Source organism: Lacerta agilis, chromosome 10 (assembly GCF_009819535.1).
Source record: "Lacerta agilis isolate rLacAgi1 chromosome 10, rLacAgi1.pri, whole genome shotgun sequence".
NCBI classification, from domain to species: Eukaryota; Metazoa; Chordata; class Lepidosauria; order Squamata; family Lacertidae; genus Lacerta; species Lacerta agilis.
The window spans coordinates 42,931,974-42,949,718 of NC_046321.1; the positions used below are offsets into that span (position 1 = coordinate 42,931,974).

At 42.8% G+C, this 17,745-nt stretch overlaps 1 protein-coding gene across 1 annotated transcript; it reads right to left on the bottom strand.

The window, feature by feature from the left end:
* Positions 1-5,967: 5,967 nt before the first annotated feature.
* On the bottom strand, positions 5,968-16,686 carry LOC117054344 (cathepsin D-like). The gene is made up of 8 exons (XM_033163073.1): positions 16,465-16,686; positions 13,270-13,387; positions 11,706-11,824; positions 11,004-11,203; positions 8,824-8,946; positions 7,438-7,582; positions 6,896-6,994; positions 5,968-6,290 (listed from the first exon to the last, which is right to left on the bottom strand). The coding sequence occupies exons 1-8, from the start codon at positions 16,663-16,665 to the stop codon at positions 6,126-6,128; spliced, it is 1,170 nt and encodes a 389-aa protein (XP_033018964.1). The 5' UTR covers positions 16,666-16,686; the 3' UTR covers positions 5,968-6,125.
* Between the last annotated feature and the right edge of the window lie 1,059 nt (positions 16,687-17,745).

Below are 17,745 nucleotides of genomic sequence, written 5' to 3' on the forward strand. Positions count from 1 at the left end.
TGCTATGTAATAGGTAGGAAAGAAATAAGTTCATAGAAGTCCCCATCTGTCACTAGCCTTATCCTCTGTGGTTGTCACTTAATCACATAGAGCTACTAGCCATGATGGTCTCACTCTCCTTCCACAGTTAAGAGCCAGTATTGCTTCTGAATACCAGCTGCTGGAAACTGCAGGAGCAGATGGAGCTCTTGTGCTTGGGTCCAGCTAGCGGGTTTCCTATTGGGGCATCTGCTTGGCCACTGTGAGAACAGGACACTGGGCTAGATGAGCCATCGTCCTGATCCAGCAGCCTTTTGTTAAGGTTGGATGAAGAGGGCGTAGCATTGCTTCCCATTGGCCCTGCCCCACCACCGAGACCACTGCTAGCCCCACCTCCATGCCATGTTGGAGAAATGTCTGCAATGGGGAAGCCTGTGAATGTGTGCATAGCCTCTCCCTCGATCTCTATTTGCCTGTGACAGCGATGGAAATGGATGACCTCCCCTTTCTATGTGATGTTTCCCCTGCCGTAATAAATTAGTTCTTGCTACTGTAACATGGGATCCAGACAACTCCCTCACTCAGTTGCAGAGATTGTTAGTGTTCCACTCCTTCCCGCTTTATTTATGCAGCACTGACTATATTGTAGGGATGGGATTTGCACTACAGTCACTCAAAGGCAGCACTGTTCACAAAAGGTAAAATGTGGCATGCTTTGAAACAACCATTACTTTCCCTGTTGCCTTAAGATCCATCCTTTCCCCTTCAAACTGTGAACAAATAAATATTAGTTGTCTTTGGTCGCTAACACTCTGGCAGGTTTGGCATATTGCAAAATAAGCTTCTCACAGTTCTGACACCAGCATCGGCTCATCAGTTTCTATCAGGCCTTCTTAATTAGTGTGACATTTCTGGTGACGTTTTCAATTAGAAAGCGCCACACAACTATTTCAGTGGCCTTCTTCAATGGAAAAGAAAACCGGTTCGAAAACACATGCAGGAAGCCTCAAAAAACAGCATACGCTTGTGCAAATATTATGAGCATTATTTGCATGAAGTGGGATATCATTACAGGTGGTACCTCTAGTTACGAACTTAATTCATTCCGGTGGTCCGTTCTTAACCTGAAACTGTTCTTAACTAGAGGCGTGCTTTCACTAATGGGGCCTCTTGCTGCCACTGCACCGCCGGCATACAATTTCCATTCTCATCCTGGGGCAAAGTCTCAACTCGAGGTAACTCTTCCAAGTTAGCGGAGTTTGTAACCTGAAGTGTTTGTAACCTGAGGCGTTTGTAACTCGAGGTACCACTGTACAATGGCTTCGTTTCTCTTGAATTGTCCTTTTAATAACTAACGCCTTTCAAAACTTTTCTTTCTTGTTGTTAGTAAAATTGTACTCAGATTTTTAATAGCTAGCTCAACAATTATAGAAAATTTAGGAGCCAATTGACTGGAAAGCTCAGGAACCAAGAAGACCAAAACTTCAATAAAGAATGGGAAAAAATTATCTAGGAGACCACTGTAAGCAGATGAAAACATTAGCAGGATTCTAATAACACCTGTATGTAGCAAATACTAAGGTTAATATAGAAATATATAAAATATGGATTATGAAATAATATGCAGTTGAGAAGGTGGACAATAAGACCCATGGAGGGGAAGGTGGAAAGTCTAGAGATTTGGGAAATACCTCTAAATATGGATATGTCATTTGTATTGTTATAGTTCTATACTTGTAAAATCAAATAAGAATTTTTTTTTTTTAAAGAAAATTTAGGAGCCAAAAATAGTCCTAACGATTAGCACTACGACAGTTACATGATCTTACCTTTGAGCAAATATAGAAAGTTGCCTATCAACACAGTTGCATATATCAAGAGGTTCCCAAACTGGTCCATGGATCACCAGTGGCCTGAGAGCTCCATGCTGGTGGTCCACAGTGTGAAGAACAGTGGAAACAGCAGCTGCTCCATCATAATCTAAGCCTGAGCTTTGCGGTGTAGTTTGCCCACCCCCACGCCCCGTGGATAGCAAAGCAGTCAGCATTCCCCTTATCTCATTTTCCCAGCTCTAGCTGCAGTGGCTATGGAAAACAGGTACGTGGCATTCTCCTCAGGATGTACGCCAGTTCTAGACCACATTATATGTTTAAAGCCCTCTGATACCACTTTAAATGCTTCCCACAAATAATTCTGGGAGCTGTAGTTTGTTCTGGGTGCTGGGAGTTGCTAGAAGACTCTCCCTATTCCCCTCAGATAGCTACATTCCCCAGAATGGGTTAACGATAAAATCTCTCATGACAGGGAACTGTATGTATGAAGTGAATATGGCTTCTGTGGCCACTTCCACTCTCTGTCTCTGTATGTGCGTGTGCATCAAGCGACTTCAGGCACATAGTCAGTCTGAGAAATTAGGGCTTGACAAATATAGTGCTTTTCATTTCCTACTGTGTCACAGCTATTGTCCTTCCCCTCTTATGCCCATCAGGTGTCCTTCCCCATTTTGATGCCCCTCCCGCGCCTCACTCTTTGAAGCAGAAGTCAAATTTCCCCCTCAAAAGCCTGAACACTCTTAATATGGCTGGGGCCGTTGAGAGACACAGGGAAGCTTTTAAGGTCTGGTGTTTCTCCCTACCACCAACCCTTTTCTTTCCCTCTGTATTTTTGTTAGAAGTCGCCCAGAGTGGCTGTGGCAACCCAGCCAGATGGGTGGGGTATAAGAAATATTATTATTATTATTGAAACCAAGCATGGATATCACGTCCCTTCAAGCCTCAATCCCACTCAGCATATGAACTTGCCTTCTTGCTGCTCCACAGCATCCCATGGCTGGGTGATTACCTCCTTCCATCTGCCATGTGACCACCTAAGAGTTGAACATCACAGCAGTTGCCAACTGCGTTCTGCTGGGAAGAAGGGAATGGACCTCCTTTATATCCACCCAGCAGCATTATTGCTTTTGTGACATCACAGGCAGTCCACAGCCAATGGCAGCAGCTGTGGAGGCATCATCGTGACCTCAGCAAGACCTCACAATGGTGGGTGCGGTTCAGCAGCCTTTATCTGCACTGGTACCAGGGAAGACATTTTGATACCCGAGGCAGAATCCAGCCCAATGCCTGCATCCCCTTGTAGTGACTATTCCAGGGGCTGAGTGCCAGTAGTGGGTGGAGCCACAGACTGCTCAATGAAATGATGGTTTTTAAAAAAAAAATAAAAAATAAACAAACAATAAAATTGTAGTGAAAATAACTACTGTAGTGTAGATCATAAACCAACAGGGTACAAATTAACAAACTGACAGGAATGAAACATTGGGAAAGGCCTGGTGTCATGAACAGGCTAGGGAGTCCAAAGTGCGGGCAAAGGAGGCAGGGGGGCAGGAGGATGGTCCAGGAGAAAGGACCGGTGATTTGTGGGGTTCTGTGCCATCCATGAGGCAGGGGGAAAGAGGAAGAGGCTGGGCAGTCAGAGACAGGAGAAAAAGCTGCAGGGAGGCACAGAGGTGGAAGAGACTGTCCCAAAGAGAGTTGGGCTATTAAAATCTCCTTTGTCCTTCTCCCACTGTCTGTAAGATAAGTAAAGCTAAAGGACTTCTGGACGGTTAAGTCCAGTAAAAAGTGACTATGGGGTTGTGGCACTCATCTCGCTTTCAGGCTGAGGGAGCTGGCTTTTGTCCACAGCTAGCTTTCCAGGTCATGTGGCCAACATGACTAAACCGCTTCTGGAGCCATGGGACACCGTGATGGAAACCAGAGCACACAGAAACGCCATCTACCTTCCCGCTGCAGCGGTACCTATTTATCTACTTGCACTGGCGTGCTTTCGAACTGTTAGGTTGGCAGGAGCTGGGCAGAGCAACAGAAGCTCACCCTGTCACAGGTATTTGAACCGCCGACCTTCCAATTGGTAAGCCCAAGAGCCCACTGCGCCACCTGCGTCTGTATCTGAATGCAAACAGGATTGAAACAATGGGGCAGATGAAACAATGATGTTTGAATCTGCGCACGGGAATATCAACTAAAAGGGTGGTTATCCTTCTGGCTGAAGTAAGAACTGTCCTGTTGGTAATAAAAGGATCCCTTCAAATTTAAATATGCTGTTTGTCTCCAACAAATATCTCCAGTCAAATTACAAGAATGCAATGAAAGGAAGAGGTGTAAATCAAAGTCAGCAGCAAACCCTTTGGAGATTTCCATTCCATTATATTTGGATTTTCCCCCTTTTATGCCTCACAACAATAGAGACATTTCTTTGTATGACAGAGTTAATGTCCTCCATTCCCTTTTCCCACAGCATAAATCCACAAGAGGACACAAACAGAGTGAAGTCATTTGCAAATGAAAACAAACTGGTCAAATAAAGTGAAAACAGGACAACCCCAAAGGGCATTTTCTTGATCAACTTTAATTAATCCATACATCTGATTCTAAAACCAGATTTAACAAATCTAGCCCTGTGGGCATTAATGAAAAATGCATCCTTTTAAAGTATCTGTTTAAACACCATTTGATTAGTATTCAGCCTTTGTAAAATATTTTTGTGTAGGAGAGATGGCAAAAGCAGGACCTAAAACGTGACATGTTGACACAGTTGCCAGAAGCAAAGTTTAAATTGCTTTAAGCAATTTCAGCATCTGTAGTTGAGATTTAAAAACCAAATTGCCTGGAGTTCTCTCCTTTCCACTGTGCAAGTGACAAATTCCAGACTTACAGCGCAGCTCTGCATAGGTTTAACCTGTAAATCCCATTCATTGGACCATGCACACTTACATGGCAATAAGCCCCAGGGGAATTGGTTGACTTCTGAGTAGGGATGGAGGAGAACTTTGATTCAGTACACATTTAAAGCCTTATCTATTAAATTTGCACTTGCCAAAGCAATACGAGAATCAAAACACAGATATCCTACAAAATTCAGACTCAGCCAAACTTTGGGGTGCAGTTCTCCAACCAAATAATGTTTACACAAAAATGAAGTATTATGGAAAAGTGAAAATAACATATGAAAATACCTATATTTAGGGGAAACGCTTGCAAAAATGTGTACATTAGCTAGAACATACAAAAATATGTTTATTTGGAGAAACCTGCACTAAAAATGCAGATGAGTTTTCATGAGGATTTTTAGAAAAGATTCAGAAATTGCCGCAGAAATGGGAAGAACTAATTTAAGGTTGGAAAACTGAGAAACTGGGAGAACTGAAAAGGACAGATCCTTCCATCCTTATTTCTGAGTAAACCGTGCATAGGATTGCACAGTAAAAGGAATAGAATTATCATTATCATAATCACTGGTAAAATCATCCCTGTTTAGATTAACTGAAGCCACATGTGGCACTGCCTACCTATATTGCAACACAAACTCCAAGAAACGAGGACTCCTCTTTCCATAACTACTGCTCAGAAGAAGGGGAAATCCAGTTTGCAGTGAATAATTTGGGTTCTTCCCTTTCATATTAGTCTGGTATCCTATTCCCTCCACTAAGAAATGTGCCATTGGAAGAGCACAGAAGGTGAGAACAATGGTGCACATACCATTCTTAGAAGAGCAGGGCTGCTCTGGGAGGGCCACCATCCCTGAGACGGCTTCACCTCCTGCTTTACCTTCAACTCCTTGAGAAAAATTCTAGTCCAGAGATTTAAAATACAATTCCATGCATTTTTAGCCCCGAGTTTAATGGGGTTTATTCGCAAGTACAGTGGTACCTTGGTTCTCAAACGGGAAGTCCGTTTGACTCCTGAAACAGTTTGAAAACCAAGGCACGCCTTCCGATTGGCTGCAGGAGCTTCCTGCACTCAGACAGAAGCCGCGTCAGACATTCAGCTTCTGAAAAACATTCAAAAACTGGAACACTTACTTCTGGGTTTTCAGCGTTCGGGAGCCGATTTGTTCGACAACTAAGCCGTTCGAGAACCAAGATACCACTGTAAGTAGCTATAGGGTTGCAGCCTACGACTGCTTTCCAATGCCCACATAGAGATAAACACTGGTTCACTTCCAAGTTAATCCAAGAATTTTCAAGTCTTCTTTAACACTGCCTCTTCCCCCACCCACCCTCATCCAAATCAGTTGGACTCATTGCACCTAGGGCAGGTTTACTGGCGGGATGCAAACCGCTGTCAGAGCATTTCCCATTACTCGTGCTATTTTGCTTTGTGAGCAAATCCAACTCTATTAGTCCCGCGATCAAAGACGCAATAGAAAGCTGACATAAATACGTCTCCCAGAATCCACATCGGTTTGCTGCGGGGGCCAAGATCCAGAGCCTGAAAGCCACTGAGGCAAAAAGCTTCTCCTCCACTGGTTTGCTGTCACAGAAAAACAAACACTTCTGTTTAGGTGATGCTTTCCCACTGGCGTTTGAACCAGAGCTGGCAGAAGCCACCCACACAGAGAGCGCAAGATCTCACATGATTTTAGGTGAGATGTCACCCAAAATCAGTGCAATCTTGCCCAAAATCAATGCTGGGGGGGGTGCCACTTCTCCACCAGCTGCAGATGCAGCAGGACATGTGGCCATGGGAGCAGCAGCAGCAGGGTAGAACTGGCATTTCCCATTTCACCTTAAGTGGTGAAATGAGCCATGCCATCCCTGGATTGAACCAAAACCGACAGGCTTTCGTTTCATGAGCCTTTTGGCCTCTGCAAAACACATGCCCTCCCTTTGACAATCTTTCACACCCTTTGGCCAAAGGGTACAGGGGTGTTTGTACAGGGGGAAGTGGTGAGAAGGCAGTGGGCACCCACTGTTAAAAGCAGTGCTCCTCTGAATGCCAGCTGCTAGGGAGGCTCTTGAGAGACTTCTTACGCCCATCAGCTAAAAATCCACATTCCATATCAACATTCAGCCACACAAACACTCAACACAGCTCTTGCATCAGACGACAGCAATGGTGAGAATTCAGATACATACCTTGATTATATACTGCTTTGAAGTTATTGTGTATTCTCTCTGCCCGATGGTAAAGGTTATCGGGGGCAGGCTGGAGACTCTTCTGCAGTCTACTATAAACTGTAACAGAAATTAATTCCTCCACTTGAACTGAGGTTCTTATTGTCTTTCACATAAACAGTGAAAGTGACCTATTGGTGTTGGTATGTGGGAAGAGCTGGCAGCTAGGAAACCTTTGACAAACTACAGTTCTCAGAATTCTTTGGGGGAAGCCACAACTCTTAAAGTGGTAGAAGACTGCTTTGAATGTATGGTGTGGATGAGACAAGGTGCCACAAGAATCTTTGTTGCTTTTGCCAATAACATGAGAGTAGACAAACGTAACTTCCTATTTCTCTCAAATTTCAGCCAAATATATTTCTAGCTTTGCCCAAAACTTGCCCCTTATTTTGACCTTTTGATTCTTTTTTTCTCACAACTCAGAACAATATGTCCTGGACCACCATCATATCAACAGCTCTGGATTTTCTTTGGGGCTCTGCTGCCCCAAACATTCTGTTTACCTCGCCATGCGGTGCTGGGTGGGCTCCGATTTTTTGTTGCAGCCGTATTATTTGTGAGGGTGGGCCAGTAATGAGAGATGTACCAGAGTCCACAATGGCTGCACAGCCATCTTTGCATGCTGCTATCTGTCCCTGGATTTTCACGCTGTATTTTTATGGGGAGAAAAGAACAAACATGATGAATACTCTTGATTGAATCAGGTTGCAAGCATGTGGGGCATATAGAGATGAGGAAAGCAAGCAAACGTCAGCAATCAGTTAAAACATAACCTTTTAAGATAATTTCAGCAAAATTATCCTCTGAAAGATATTAAAATTTGCCTCTATATTATTCAAGTACCGGTAGTTCTAATTTTGAATATCTTAAAAGAGTGCTGGGGGAACTGTGGCGTCCAGATTTTGCTGGGCTCCAAATACCACCAGCCAGGAGCTCTAAAGAGATTTTCTGGGCCTGGTATGTGTGTTCTGTCCTCACTACACTGTCTGGTGACACATGTAGCTTGACAGGCAGGTAAACCCCTCTGTCCTTTATAAAAGAGACTGTTTCATAAATCTAACTTTATTTAAATGACAAAGATCGGGTAAAACAATGATGTGATACCATCGGTGGAAAACATGTAACAGAAATCCCTCAGGCTCTCTCACCAAATGGAACCTCCCTCCCCTCATACACCTCTGTCAGCAACTGCCAGCAACTGCCATCCGTTGCAACATTCTTTCTGGCCAGTAGGTGGAGCTGCATCAATAAACGTACAATAGCAATAATATACAACTTAATATGTGCCGAAGGCACAACAATATGGCTTGTGATTTGGGTCATCCCCACACCCTGCAAAGACTGGCACAATATTAGCATAAAATTAGCAATAAAATGTATTTGTATTCAAACTGTTTTGCAAGCGGGTGGAGGAAACCCCCACAAAAATAATCAGGAGCCACACACAAGTAATAAGTTTGCCCAACAGGCATAGTGTCCTCAGGTGAACTTTCCGCCATAATTGTATTTCCATAATAGCCAAGGCTTAACCTGTTGAATTCCTGCCAGCCATTGTCTGGAGAAGGAACTTCGTGGTTCGTTTTAAAGGTCCTCTCTAGGACATGCATGACTCTACTATTTCTCTAGTACCCAACAATCAAAGCTGTGAGTTGGCTCATTGGTTAAAAACACTGAAAGGTGAGAGCAAGCGCTTTTCTCCCAAAGCAATTGCTTAGAATGGAGTCTGCACATTTTTTTGCTCCATAAATCACATTCTACAAGGGTTTTGGTCCAAATACAACACACACACACCCCTGTACCTCGCTCTTTTGTGTTATTTGATCCAGAGATGCTTTCCTTTCTACATTCCCACTCCAAAGGTTTCTGATTCATTTATTTTTCAAACTTACTTGTCCATATGAATTTTCCAATACTTTTGCTCGGTGACTGGAACCCAGTGAATGGACCCTTTGTAGAGAGAATGGTCAATGCCTCCAAATATCAACTCACCCCCATTCTCAGTGTTGCCTCCTCTAAAAGAAAAAAAGAAAAACAATTATTGGATAGGCAAGCGTAAACACAGTTGTGGTTTGACATGAAGTTGAATGAGGGTGTAAACAGTTCAGCCTTCTCAAATATTTCTGTTTGTCTTGGAAGCTGCAAATGTCCTAGGCTGCTAACATACCATACATTCAAAGCATATTTAAAGCACATGACTTTCCTCAAATAAGCCTGGGAACAGGAGTTTGATAAGGGTGGTGAAAATTGTAGCTCTATGAGGGGTAACCTGTCGTTCCCATGATTCTCTGGGGAAAGTCATGGTTTAAATGGATAGTATGTATGCAGCCTTAGTCAAACCATGATGAGAGAATAGCCAGAATACAAAAACAGTATTTAACACTTCAAAACCATCAAGTCCAAATCTGAAAAGCAACTCAAATGGAGTTAAATGACATCAACAGAAACAACAAGAAGCCTCATATATCATAATTTCTTTTTTAAAGATTGGCTTTGGTTGATCTTATTGACATCCAACACCCTTTTAGAATGTGGCTTGTTGGGGTTGTGTTTTTTTAACTGGGTTATTGTTTTTGGTTTGATTTTATATGTTGTAGTTTTGTTTGTGAACTGCCCTGAGACCTCTGGGTATAGGTCGGTGTATAAATTGAAACAACAACAACAACAACAACAATAGTTCATTAGAAATTACAGCCCTGATTGGAGTTCTTTAAAAGCTCAAATATGAATATGTCCATTTTCTAACAAAAAAGATGAAACAGAAATCTGCTACCAGGCCAGATTCAAGGTTTTGGTACCAACATATACAGAACCAGGTTACGTGAGGGATAGCCTTATCCCTTACATATCCAGAAGATTTCTGTGGTCTGCAGGAAAGTTTCTCCTGCAAGCTCCAAAGATCTCAGAAGCCAGCTCTGCAGCAACTCCCAGCAGGAATTTCAGTGTGTTTTCCCTGGTTCTGCAGAATAGCATTCCTGCTGAGATATGATAAGTGCCCACTATCTGCACTTTCTAGAAACAATTGGAGACATTTTTGTTCCAACAGGCTTTCCCAGCTGGATAAATAGACCTTTGTCATGAGTGTCTATTTTGCATTGTTTCAGTTTTGTTTTAAATGTATCAGCTGTTCTTTGTGTTTTTAACTGTTTTTGGATTTTTTTTAATTGTCCATTGGCTTGAGACGATGGTGTAGAAGGTGATTAATAAATTAATGTTCATAATTTTGATGATTATGATTACACTATAAGTAGGCCTCCTTGCTGGATAATTGGCATCTTGTCTGAGGGCCCCCTAAAACTTTTGGCTGTCCCTGCTTTTCTCAGCTCACTGAAATCATGCAAGTAGATAAAAATTGTGAACCAGATTCCACTCCTGATGAATTGTGTGGAAAACATATAGTACTGTACCAGAATATATATATATATATATATATATATATATATATATATATATATATAGAGAGAGAGAGAGAGAGAGAGAGAGAGAGAGAGAGAGAGAGAGAGAAATAAAAATTACACTCAGTGTTTTTTTTCTGGGGGCATGCAGGGGTATGCATACCCCTAAACATTTTGTGAATCTTTGTACTTCTGTCCATTTCCCAATTTGAACTATAAAATGGTGGTTTTCTTGAGTCAAAATGAGAGTACCCCTAAACATTTCTTTTAGAAAAAAAACACTGAGTAAACCCTCCACAAATCTGGAGTGAAGTCCCTAAGATGATTGGATGGCACCTTGTGCTCCTCTTTCTGGCAACTCCTGCAGCCAAGCTGGTGCCAAGCGTGTTGCTCTGCTTCACTTTGGACCACATCAGCGAAGCCAGAGGGATGGTGGTCTTGTCTGGGCAGCCCAGGGCTCTCATACACAAAGCCCAGGCTTATGCCCCAGGGAAGTTACTTCGGTGTTGCTGTCACAGTGGTTTGATTTACCCCAGAAGGCACACTCTATTGTCTCTCAAGACAGATGGGTGCCAACAACAACAACAACAACAACAACAATGTGAATATTTCCCCAGAAACCATTCTGTGGAAAGGCTGGTTTGTGTCATCCCATCTTTTCACTCTCAAACACTGACCTGTTCAAGATGAAGGAAAATACAGGTTCCTCTATCAATTGTTGCCTCAGCATATTGTCGAATACTGGAAGTCCATGCAGCACGGACAACGATGGATATCCCAAGCCCAGCACCCCATCAAAGTGTGCAAAGGTAAAGGTCAGGTCAGGCTCATAGACAGACTCTCCAAAGTCTTGAGCCTCAATGGAAATGTTGCTGAACTGGTTCATTTATTTGCCAAAGGGAAACAATATGAAAAACATGTAACCACATCATAGTTCAGGTTATTCAGTTCAAATCAATTTCCTTCTTGAACCTTTTCAGGTTTGGTTTATGTCACAAAATTCTATAGTTTGGGCCTAAGTTTCCCCGCCTCTGATGGAAAAAGCTTATCACACAACCTGATATTGAACCATATATGCCAATAACTTTCTCCAGTTCTGGCAAAGATTAGAAAGAATGATAGTATTAGGGCTATATCATCTGCATATAAAGTAAATTTATAAGATAGTTGTGTGAATTTGTGTTCCCTTATCTTCAAAGAGACTTTGGTGAACTGGAACACATAAAACACGGACTGAATTCCCTTAACAATGCATTTTGAACATCAGCTGAATTGTTATAAAAGACATGTCCCAAATTATCCATGCCCTCACGTGTACTGCCAAGAACCCAACGAAATACAGAACGCTCGAAGGCAACCCTAGTAAGAGCTTCTCTCACCTGTACGGTGTCTTTGGCAGTGATGCCGATCAAACTCCCAGTCCCATATTGTAAATAAAACGGCTGCCCTACTTGCGCATAGGAGTGTGACATAAACGACTCAAATTTTTTATGCATGCCTGTAAAAACAAAGGCAATTAGTAACCTCAGCAATAAACATGATTTCACCCCCCAAGTTTAGGCCTAATTTTGTTTAAATAATAAAAGCAAAGCATTGCATTAATTAAAAGCAAAGCGCTGCATTTTCTGTATGGATCTTCTATGTCAGGGAAATGTGAAACGTGCATCCTGGGCCCGGAGTCCTATGAGTTGCAATAGGTGAATACACCTGTGGGCTTCGCTTTCACTCTGATAAGTGGGGAAGATTCAGGCAAGCATCCTTTCCATTGTGACTAAAGCAAATGGGGAAGCCAACACAGAAGACGCTCTTTGCATGCATTGGAATCTCCATGCCTGCAAGAAATCACTCAGATGCTGAATTTGGCTGTTCCTTCTACTGGCATTGTGTGATGTTACGGAAATTACAGGGGGGGGGAGGCATATATTTAAAGTTGTTAAATGTTACAGATATTATGCCTGAATGTATCCTTTTGACCTGACAGCTCAGGGAAGATGCCTAGCTTTATGAATCATATAAAATTTGCCAAGTTCCTCCATTCCAACGCCATTTTGCCCTTGGAAAAAGAACTCTTTCCCCTGCCACCTCCCCAAGCTTGAAGACATGTGTACACACCTCCTACCCCAAGAAATGCCCAGAGGTGATAATTGCTGGGCTCATTGTTCTCCAAGGGAAGCCAGATCTCATCACCAGACTTGCCTCAGGCTCCAGACATGCAAAGGAAGTTCTGTTGGGTACTTAAGACATGTTTGCCTTTGCTAATCTTATACTTGACTGTTGCCCTGATATATCAGTCTGTCTATGCTAATCTTGTGTAACCCTCCCCTTTTATGACATGTTAGTGATGTAGCAATGATGTATTGATGATGCTGTGCGAACTGTATTCTGGGATATGGTGGGAAAGTTAATGTTGCCCCATGCTCTGGGTTCACTCGCTGTTGTTGAACCTGTTGCGCAACAATAAAGGATCTAAGTCTACTGACTGCTGTTTTGCTCCAAATTGCTTGGTTGGGATTTCCTTCTTTTACTGACCGCATGGACCCGTGGGGGACTGTGCTGTTGTGCTGTTGAGTAGTCTCTCAACCCGGAATTTTCCTTAATAGTGGGCAATGTCTGGTGAAAGCTGAGGAACTCACAGAGGGGTAGAAAAGACGGAAATGGATTACATCAATGCCCTGCATACCTTTTTATGGCCCTCCCTGACTAAAATTCTGCGCTACCTCCATCCCAACCAGCCATCTAAAATCTCCCTTTCCCTGTCTCCAATCCATTATTTCTCTCTATATATATTATTTGTACCCGCCCATCTTTTGGGGGGTGGGGGTGGGGCGGAAACAAACCTTAAATTATTTTAGTTTGGGTCTGGAGAATTATGTGGTACACAAGGTGGAATATGTTTGAGATTGCTGCTGCTTTAAACCCGTTAAATGTCAAAATATTTCTTACTGCAAGCTTTGCTGTAGCAACGAGCGGATGGGACCCAAAAATCGCTGGAGCCGGTGTCAAACACCACGGTGAATCGCTGAGGTGGAGTGCCAACACTCACCTCTCCATAATACTGGGCCTAGGGGAAAAACAACCCATCAGTCCAATATTCAGTCACCCGACAGACAAAGTTGGGGGGGGGGATTCAGGTGGGTGGTGGTGCCCAGCAGGTGAACACAACGTTGGGTAGGTAGTTCCATTTTAGGAGCAGAGGTAACGACCCTCCAAGCCTAAACACTGAAAATAGAGGTGGGTCTGAAAAGTATACACCCAAAAAGCCAAGGTGAAGAGGTATGTCTTCAGCATTCACCTCTGTGGGCACACCTCTGTGGGGAGGAAGTACACGAGTTACATTAGTCACATACCTGCCAATGTGGTGTTTGTCTTTTATAGGAATTGTCAGCACACTGTCCCATTCTGGACTGGGATTTTAGTGTGGTGGCAGAGGGCTTTAATCTTGTTTTCCTGATGTGGTCCCAATCCCCACACCAGCAATGGGAGCTTTTTCCTCTCTCTATGCAAATTGGAGAACTGCTAGGATTCCTGTTTGTATTAGCAAACCCACCATGACAATTTTGCTTTTAAAAACAAAACCCTGCACTTAAAGGCACAGCTATATTTCAAAATGACTTACTGCACAGAACTCTGAGCCATACCCTGCATGGAGTGTTGTTCAAATTGGGGGAGGGAATGTTTTATCCAGAAATTCTTAACAAGCCTGATTAAGCTTGGCTTTGTGGGTTTATTACGCTTTCTTAAATATCCAAGTAAATTTAGAAACCAGGCAAAGAATCCTGGATGCCAAGACAGGATCAGCCCACCAATGAACTCCACAAGCTTATCAGCCTTCCACTTCCATATCATCCCCTGGCGAGCAGCACAGCCGCGTCTCACGTTCTATTTTTAGTATTTATTTATTTTATTTTATTTTAAAAAAACAACCCATTCCTGGCATCTGCTGCAGAAGGTGACGTGATCTTGTATTCCGAGAACAGGCTTTAACTGTCAATTTATATTTTCATTGCTTTAATTGGAAATGCATATTTTGCATTTTTGTTTGACCCGACAAATTTTAAAGAACAAAATAGGAGAAGCTACCATGGTTCTGTTCTGGAGCAATTTCACTCTTTCCTGAGCAAACCAAGAGCCTTGTTTACAGTAGGAACCTGTGGCGCCCTAGACATGGTTGAGTTCAAATTTCCATCAGCCCCAGCCAGCACAGCCAATGGGCAGGGGTGATGGGATCTATAGTCCAGGAATGTCTGAAGTGGGTGGGGCTGTGGTCTAAACCACTGAGCCTTTTGGGCTTGCCGATCAGAAGGTCAGTGGTTTGAATCCCCGTAATGGGGTGAGCTCCCGTTGCTCTGTCCCAGCTTCTGCCAACCTAGCAGTTCGAAAGCATACCAGTGCAAGTAGATAAATAAGTACAGGTGTGGCAGGAAGGTAAACGGCGTTTCCATGCACTCTGGTTTCTGCTGCACCAGAAGTGGTTTAGTCATGCTGGCCGCATGACCCAGAAAGGTGTCCGTGGATGAACGCCAGCTCCCTCGGCCTGAAAGTAAGATGAGCACTGCAACCCCATTGTCGCCTTTGACTGGACTTAAACGTCCAGGGGTTCTTTACCTTTTTATTTCTGAAATGTTTGAAGGGTCACAGGTTCCCCAGCCCTCGTTTACAAATTTGAAGCAACATTGGTCAACAAGTGCAAGGGAGCAAGTCCCTCTATTGCTATTTACAATTAACAATATTACATACATACATACATACATACATACATACATACATACACACACATATGCATACATATATAATAGTGGGGCCACGAGACTCCTGGTTATTTTTGCTTTAACAGACCTTCACGGCCAGGTGTGCCAACTCTAAGGGGTGGAGGTGTCATCAGCGCCCTCAATATTTCTTAGCAGGGGCCTCAGCGCCCCCAATATTGAGGGGGTGGAGGAGGCCAAGCCGCCAAGCCGAATGTGGCACAGCATCAAAGGCAGCCTCCTCGTGAGTGTGAGAGAGGAGCAGCTGTGGTGTTGGGCAAAGCCTTCTCCCGACGATGCACACACAACACACGTTGCAAAATTCACTGGCATGTCACACATGCACCACACCACGGCACTGCTGGCCCCCCAGTCTTTGGCTCAAGGCAGTGCCTTTGTTGACGGCTACCTCAAAACATACAGTAGCTAAAACAAAACAAAAACATTTGTGGCCTCACAAGGAAACTGTTAAAGGAAACTGTTTTCCATCTTGTGTTCCTTTTCTACAGCAGTTTGAGGAAAGAGTTGCTTTTACCACTACTCTCATCAAGTGGATTTACCTCATGATCCCTTTCTCCTCCTTTTCTCTCACAGTCCTTTTTGAAGGACCTGCTCTAAGTCCAGCCACCTCTCAAGCAAACAGGATCAGAATTAAACCAATAACCACTCACAAATCCTTAGACAAGAAGCCTGATAGCTATTCTGCTCAAATGGCTAGCACAGAAGGAGTCAACATGGTGCACCCCAGATTTCGTAGGAATACAGCTCCCACCAGCCCCAGGCAGTGTGGTCAACAGTCAGGGATGATGGAAGTAGTAGTCTAGCAACATCTGGATGGCACCACCATTGCCAATGGCATGTTAAATTGTAAAACCAACCTTCCTTCTCTTTGCAGTTTATGAGGAATAAATGTTTCCTAGAATTAGGAATTTACATATGGAACCTCTATTATATTTTCAGAAAATGTAAAAAAAAGTCAATTGTTGCTTATTTGAGGCATGTGCTTTAATTCCTACTTTGTCCTGGGAGTGAACAGATGGTTTAAATTTGCGATCTAATTTAGGTTTACTTTGCAATACAACAATAATGCTTCTGGTATGGTCTGGGCTACTAACAGCTCTATAAATATTGGCTTAATAGGTGCCAAGTGTAGCAATTTTACTAAGGGACAGATGGACATATACTTTGAGCAATGGATGCTTGCTGACATTTTTAGTTACTTTTTAAATAGACATTTATAGACTATTTTATATGTTGCAATCTGCCTTGTTGTTTTATGAAGGAGCCTTGTCATTTCATGAAAGAGCAGGTTATCGGTCTTCAAATCAATCAGTCAATGAGCAACATCTGTCCGATGAGCTTCCATCCCATTATTATGCAATGACATACTCACATTCATGTAGTCATAGAGCCTTTCTGTTGCAAGTCCCTGTGACAAATTAATATCTGAAGGGAGACAGTGCGGGTACCTCTGAACAAAAATGTCAGGTTGGCGGGCTTCGAGAAACTTATGCAGCTCTCCTCTTTTGCGGAGTTTTCCTCTGATAGATTCAAATCGCGTTAGAGGGATCCTGGGAGAATGACATGAATGCATGTTTGGTGTGGCATACAATAGACAATGAAATCCCAGTAAAGCCAAAACTATGACTAGTATGTTTTTTCTAGGGTGGTTTAATCAATATTTTTGCCCTGGTACGTACCTTGTTAACTTTGCCTAGCTTAGGATAAAATCAACATAGTGCTAATAAGATAATTCTTCAAGCATTTCTGCCTTCCAGATGGAACAATCGTCCTTCTCCTCCCCACATGTGTTGTTCTGGGGTTTCACCCACCCTCCGAAATGAATTGAGGAAATACAGGGGGGGAGAAGTGGAGGGAAAGCTCTTCTGAGCTTTTGGAAGTCCTTGCACTGGTTTCTGCTAGTGCACCAGTTGAGTTGAATCCGGCCCTTAGAGTGTTATAAAATTACATGGTAGGTGTTGAGGCCTGGAATGGGCGAACATGTCCATTTTGTGTTTCTCTAGGTTTTCTAATCTTAAATTCCACATTTCTGCATCAGTTTGCGATTTTAAAAAAACAATCCTCATTAAAATTTAACATTTTAGCGAAAATCTCTCCTGTGTACATTTTTATATGCACATACCAATATTCACATGTTTATATGTTGTTTTCACTAATATATGCACCCTTTACCATTGTATAGGCACTTTTATGTACATTACTTGACTGGAGAACTGCACTGAAAAAGCTGGCTGAGAATATTGAAGGATAGCTGTTCTTCGGTTCGCATTTTGTTTCAGAAAACACAAAGCTGGTAAGCTCACTTTTAATTGCCAATGGAATCAAGTTTCTCCCCAATTCCTATTTGAGGTACATGAGCCATTGCTAGCCTATGTAGTACTGGACCAGATAAATAGTCTGGATTAGTATAAAGCATCTTCCTAAGAACTGAAATGAACATAAATTGTGAGTGTGGTATCATGGATTCTATCACTCGGACTTGTTGCAAGGGAAATGTTTCCATGAATTTTGCCCAGGGTTTGAGTCTAGTGCCATCTTGCAGCAAATACCTTTCGATACCAACACCAAAAGTTTCTTTAAAAAAAAAGCTTCTAAAGTAATTAACAAGATTCCTTTTTACAGAAACATGGGCCCACTGCTAAGAACACACCGA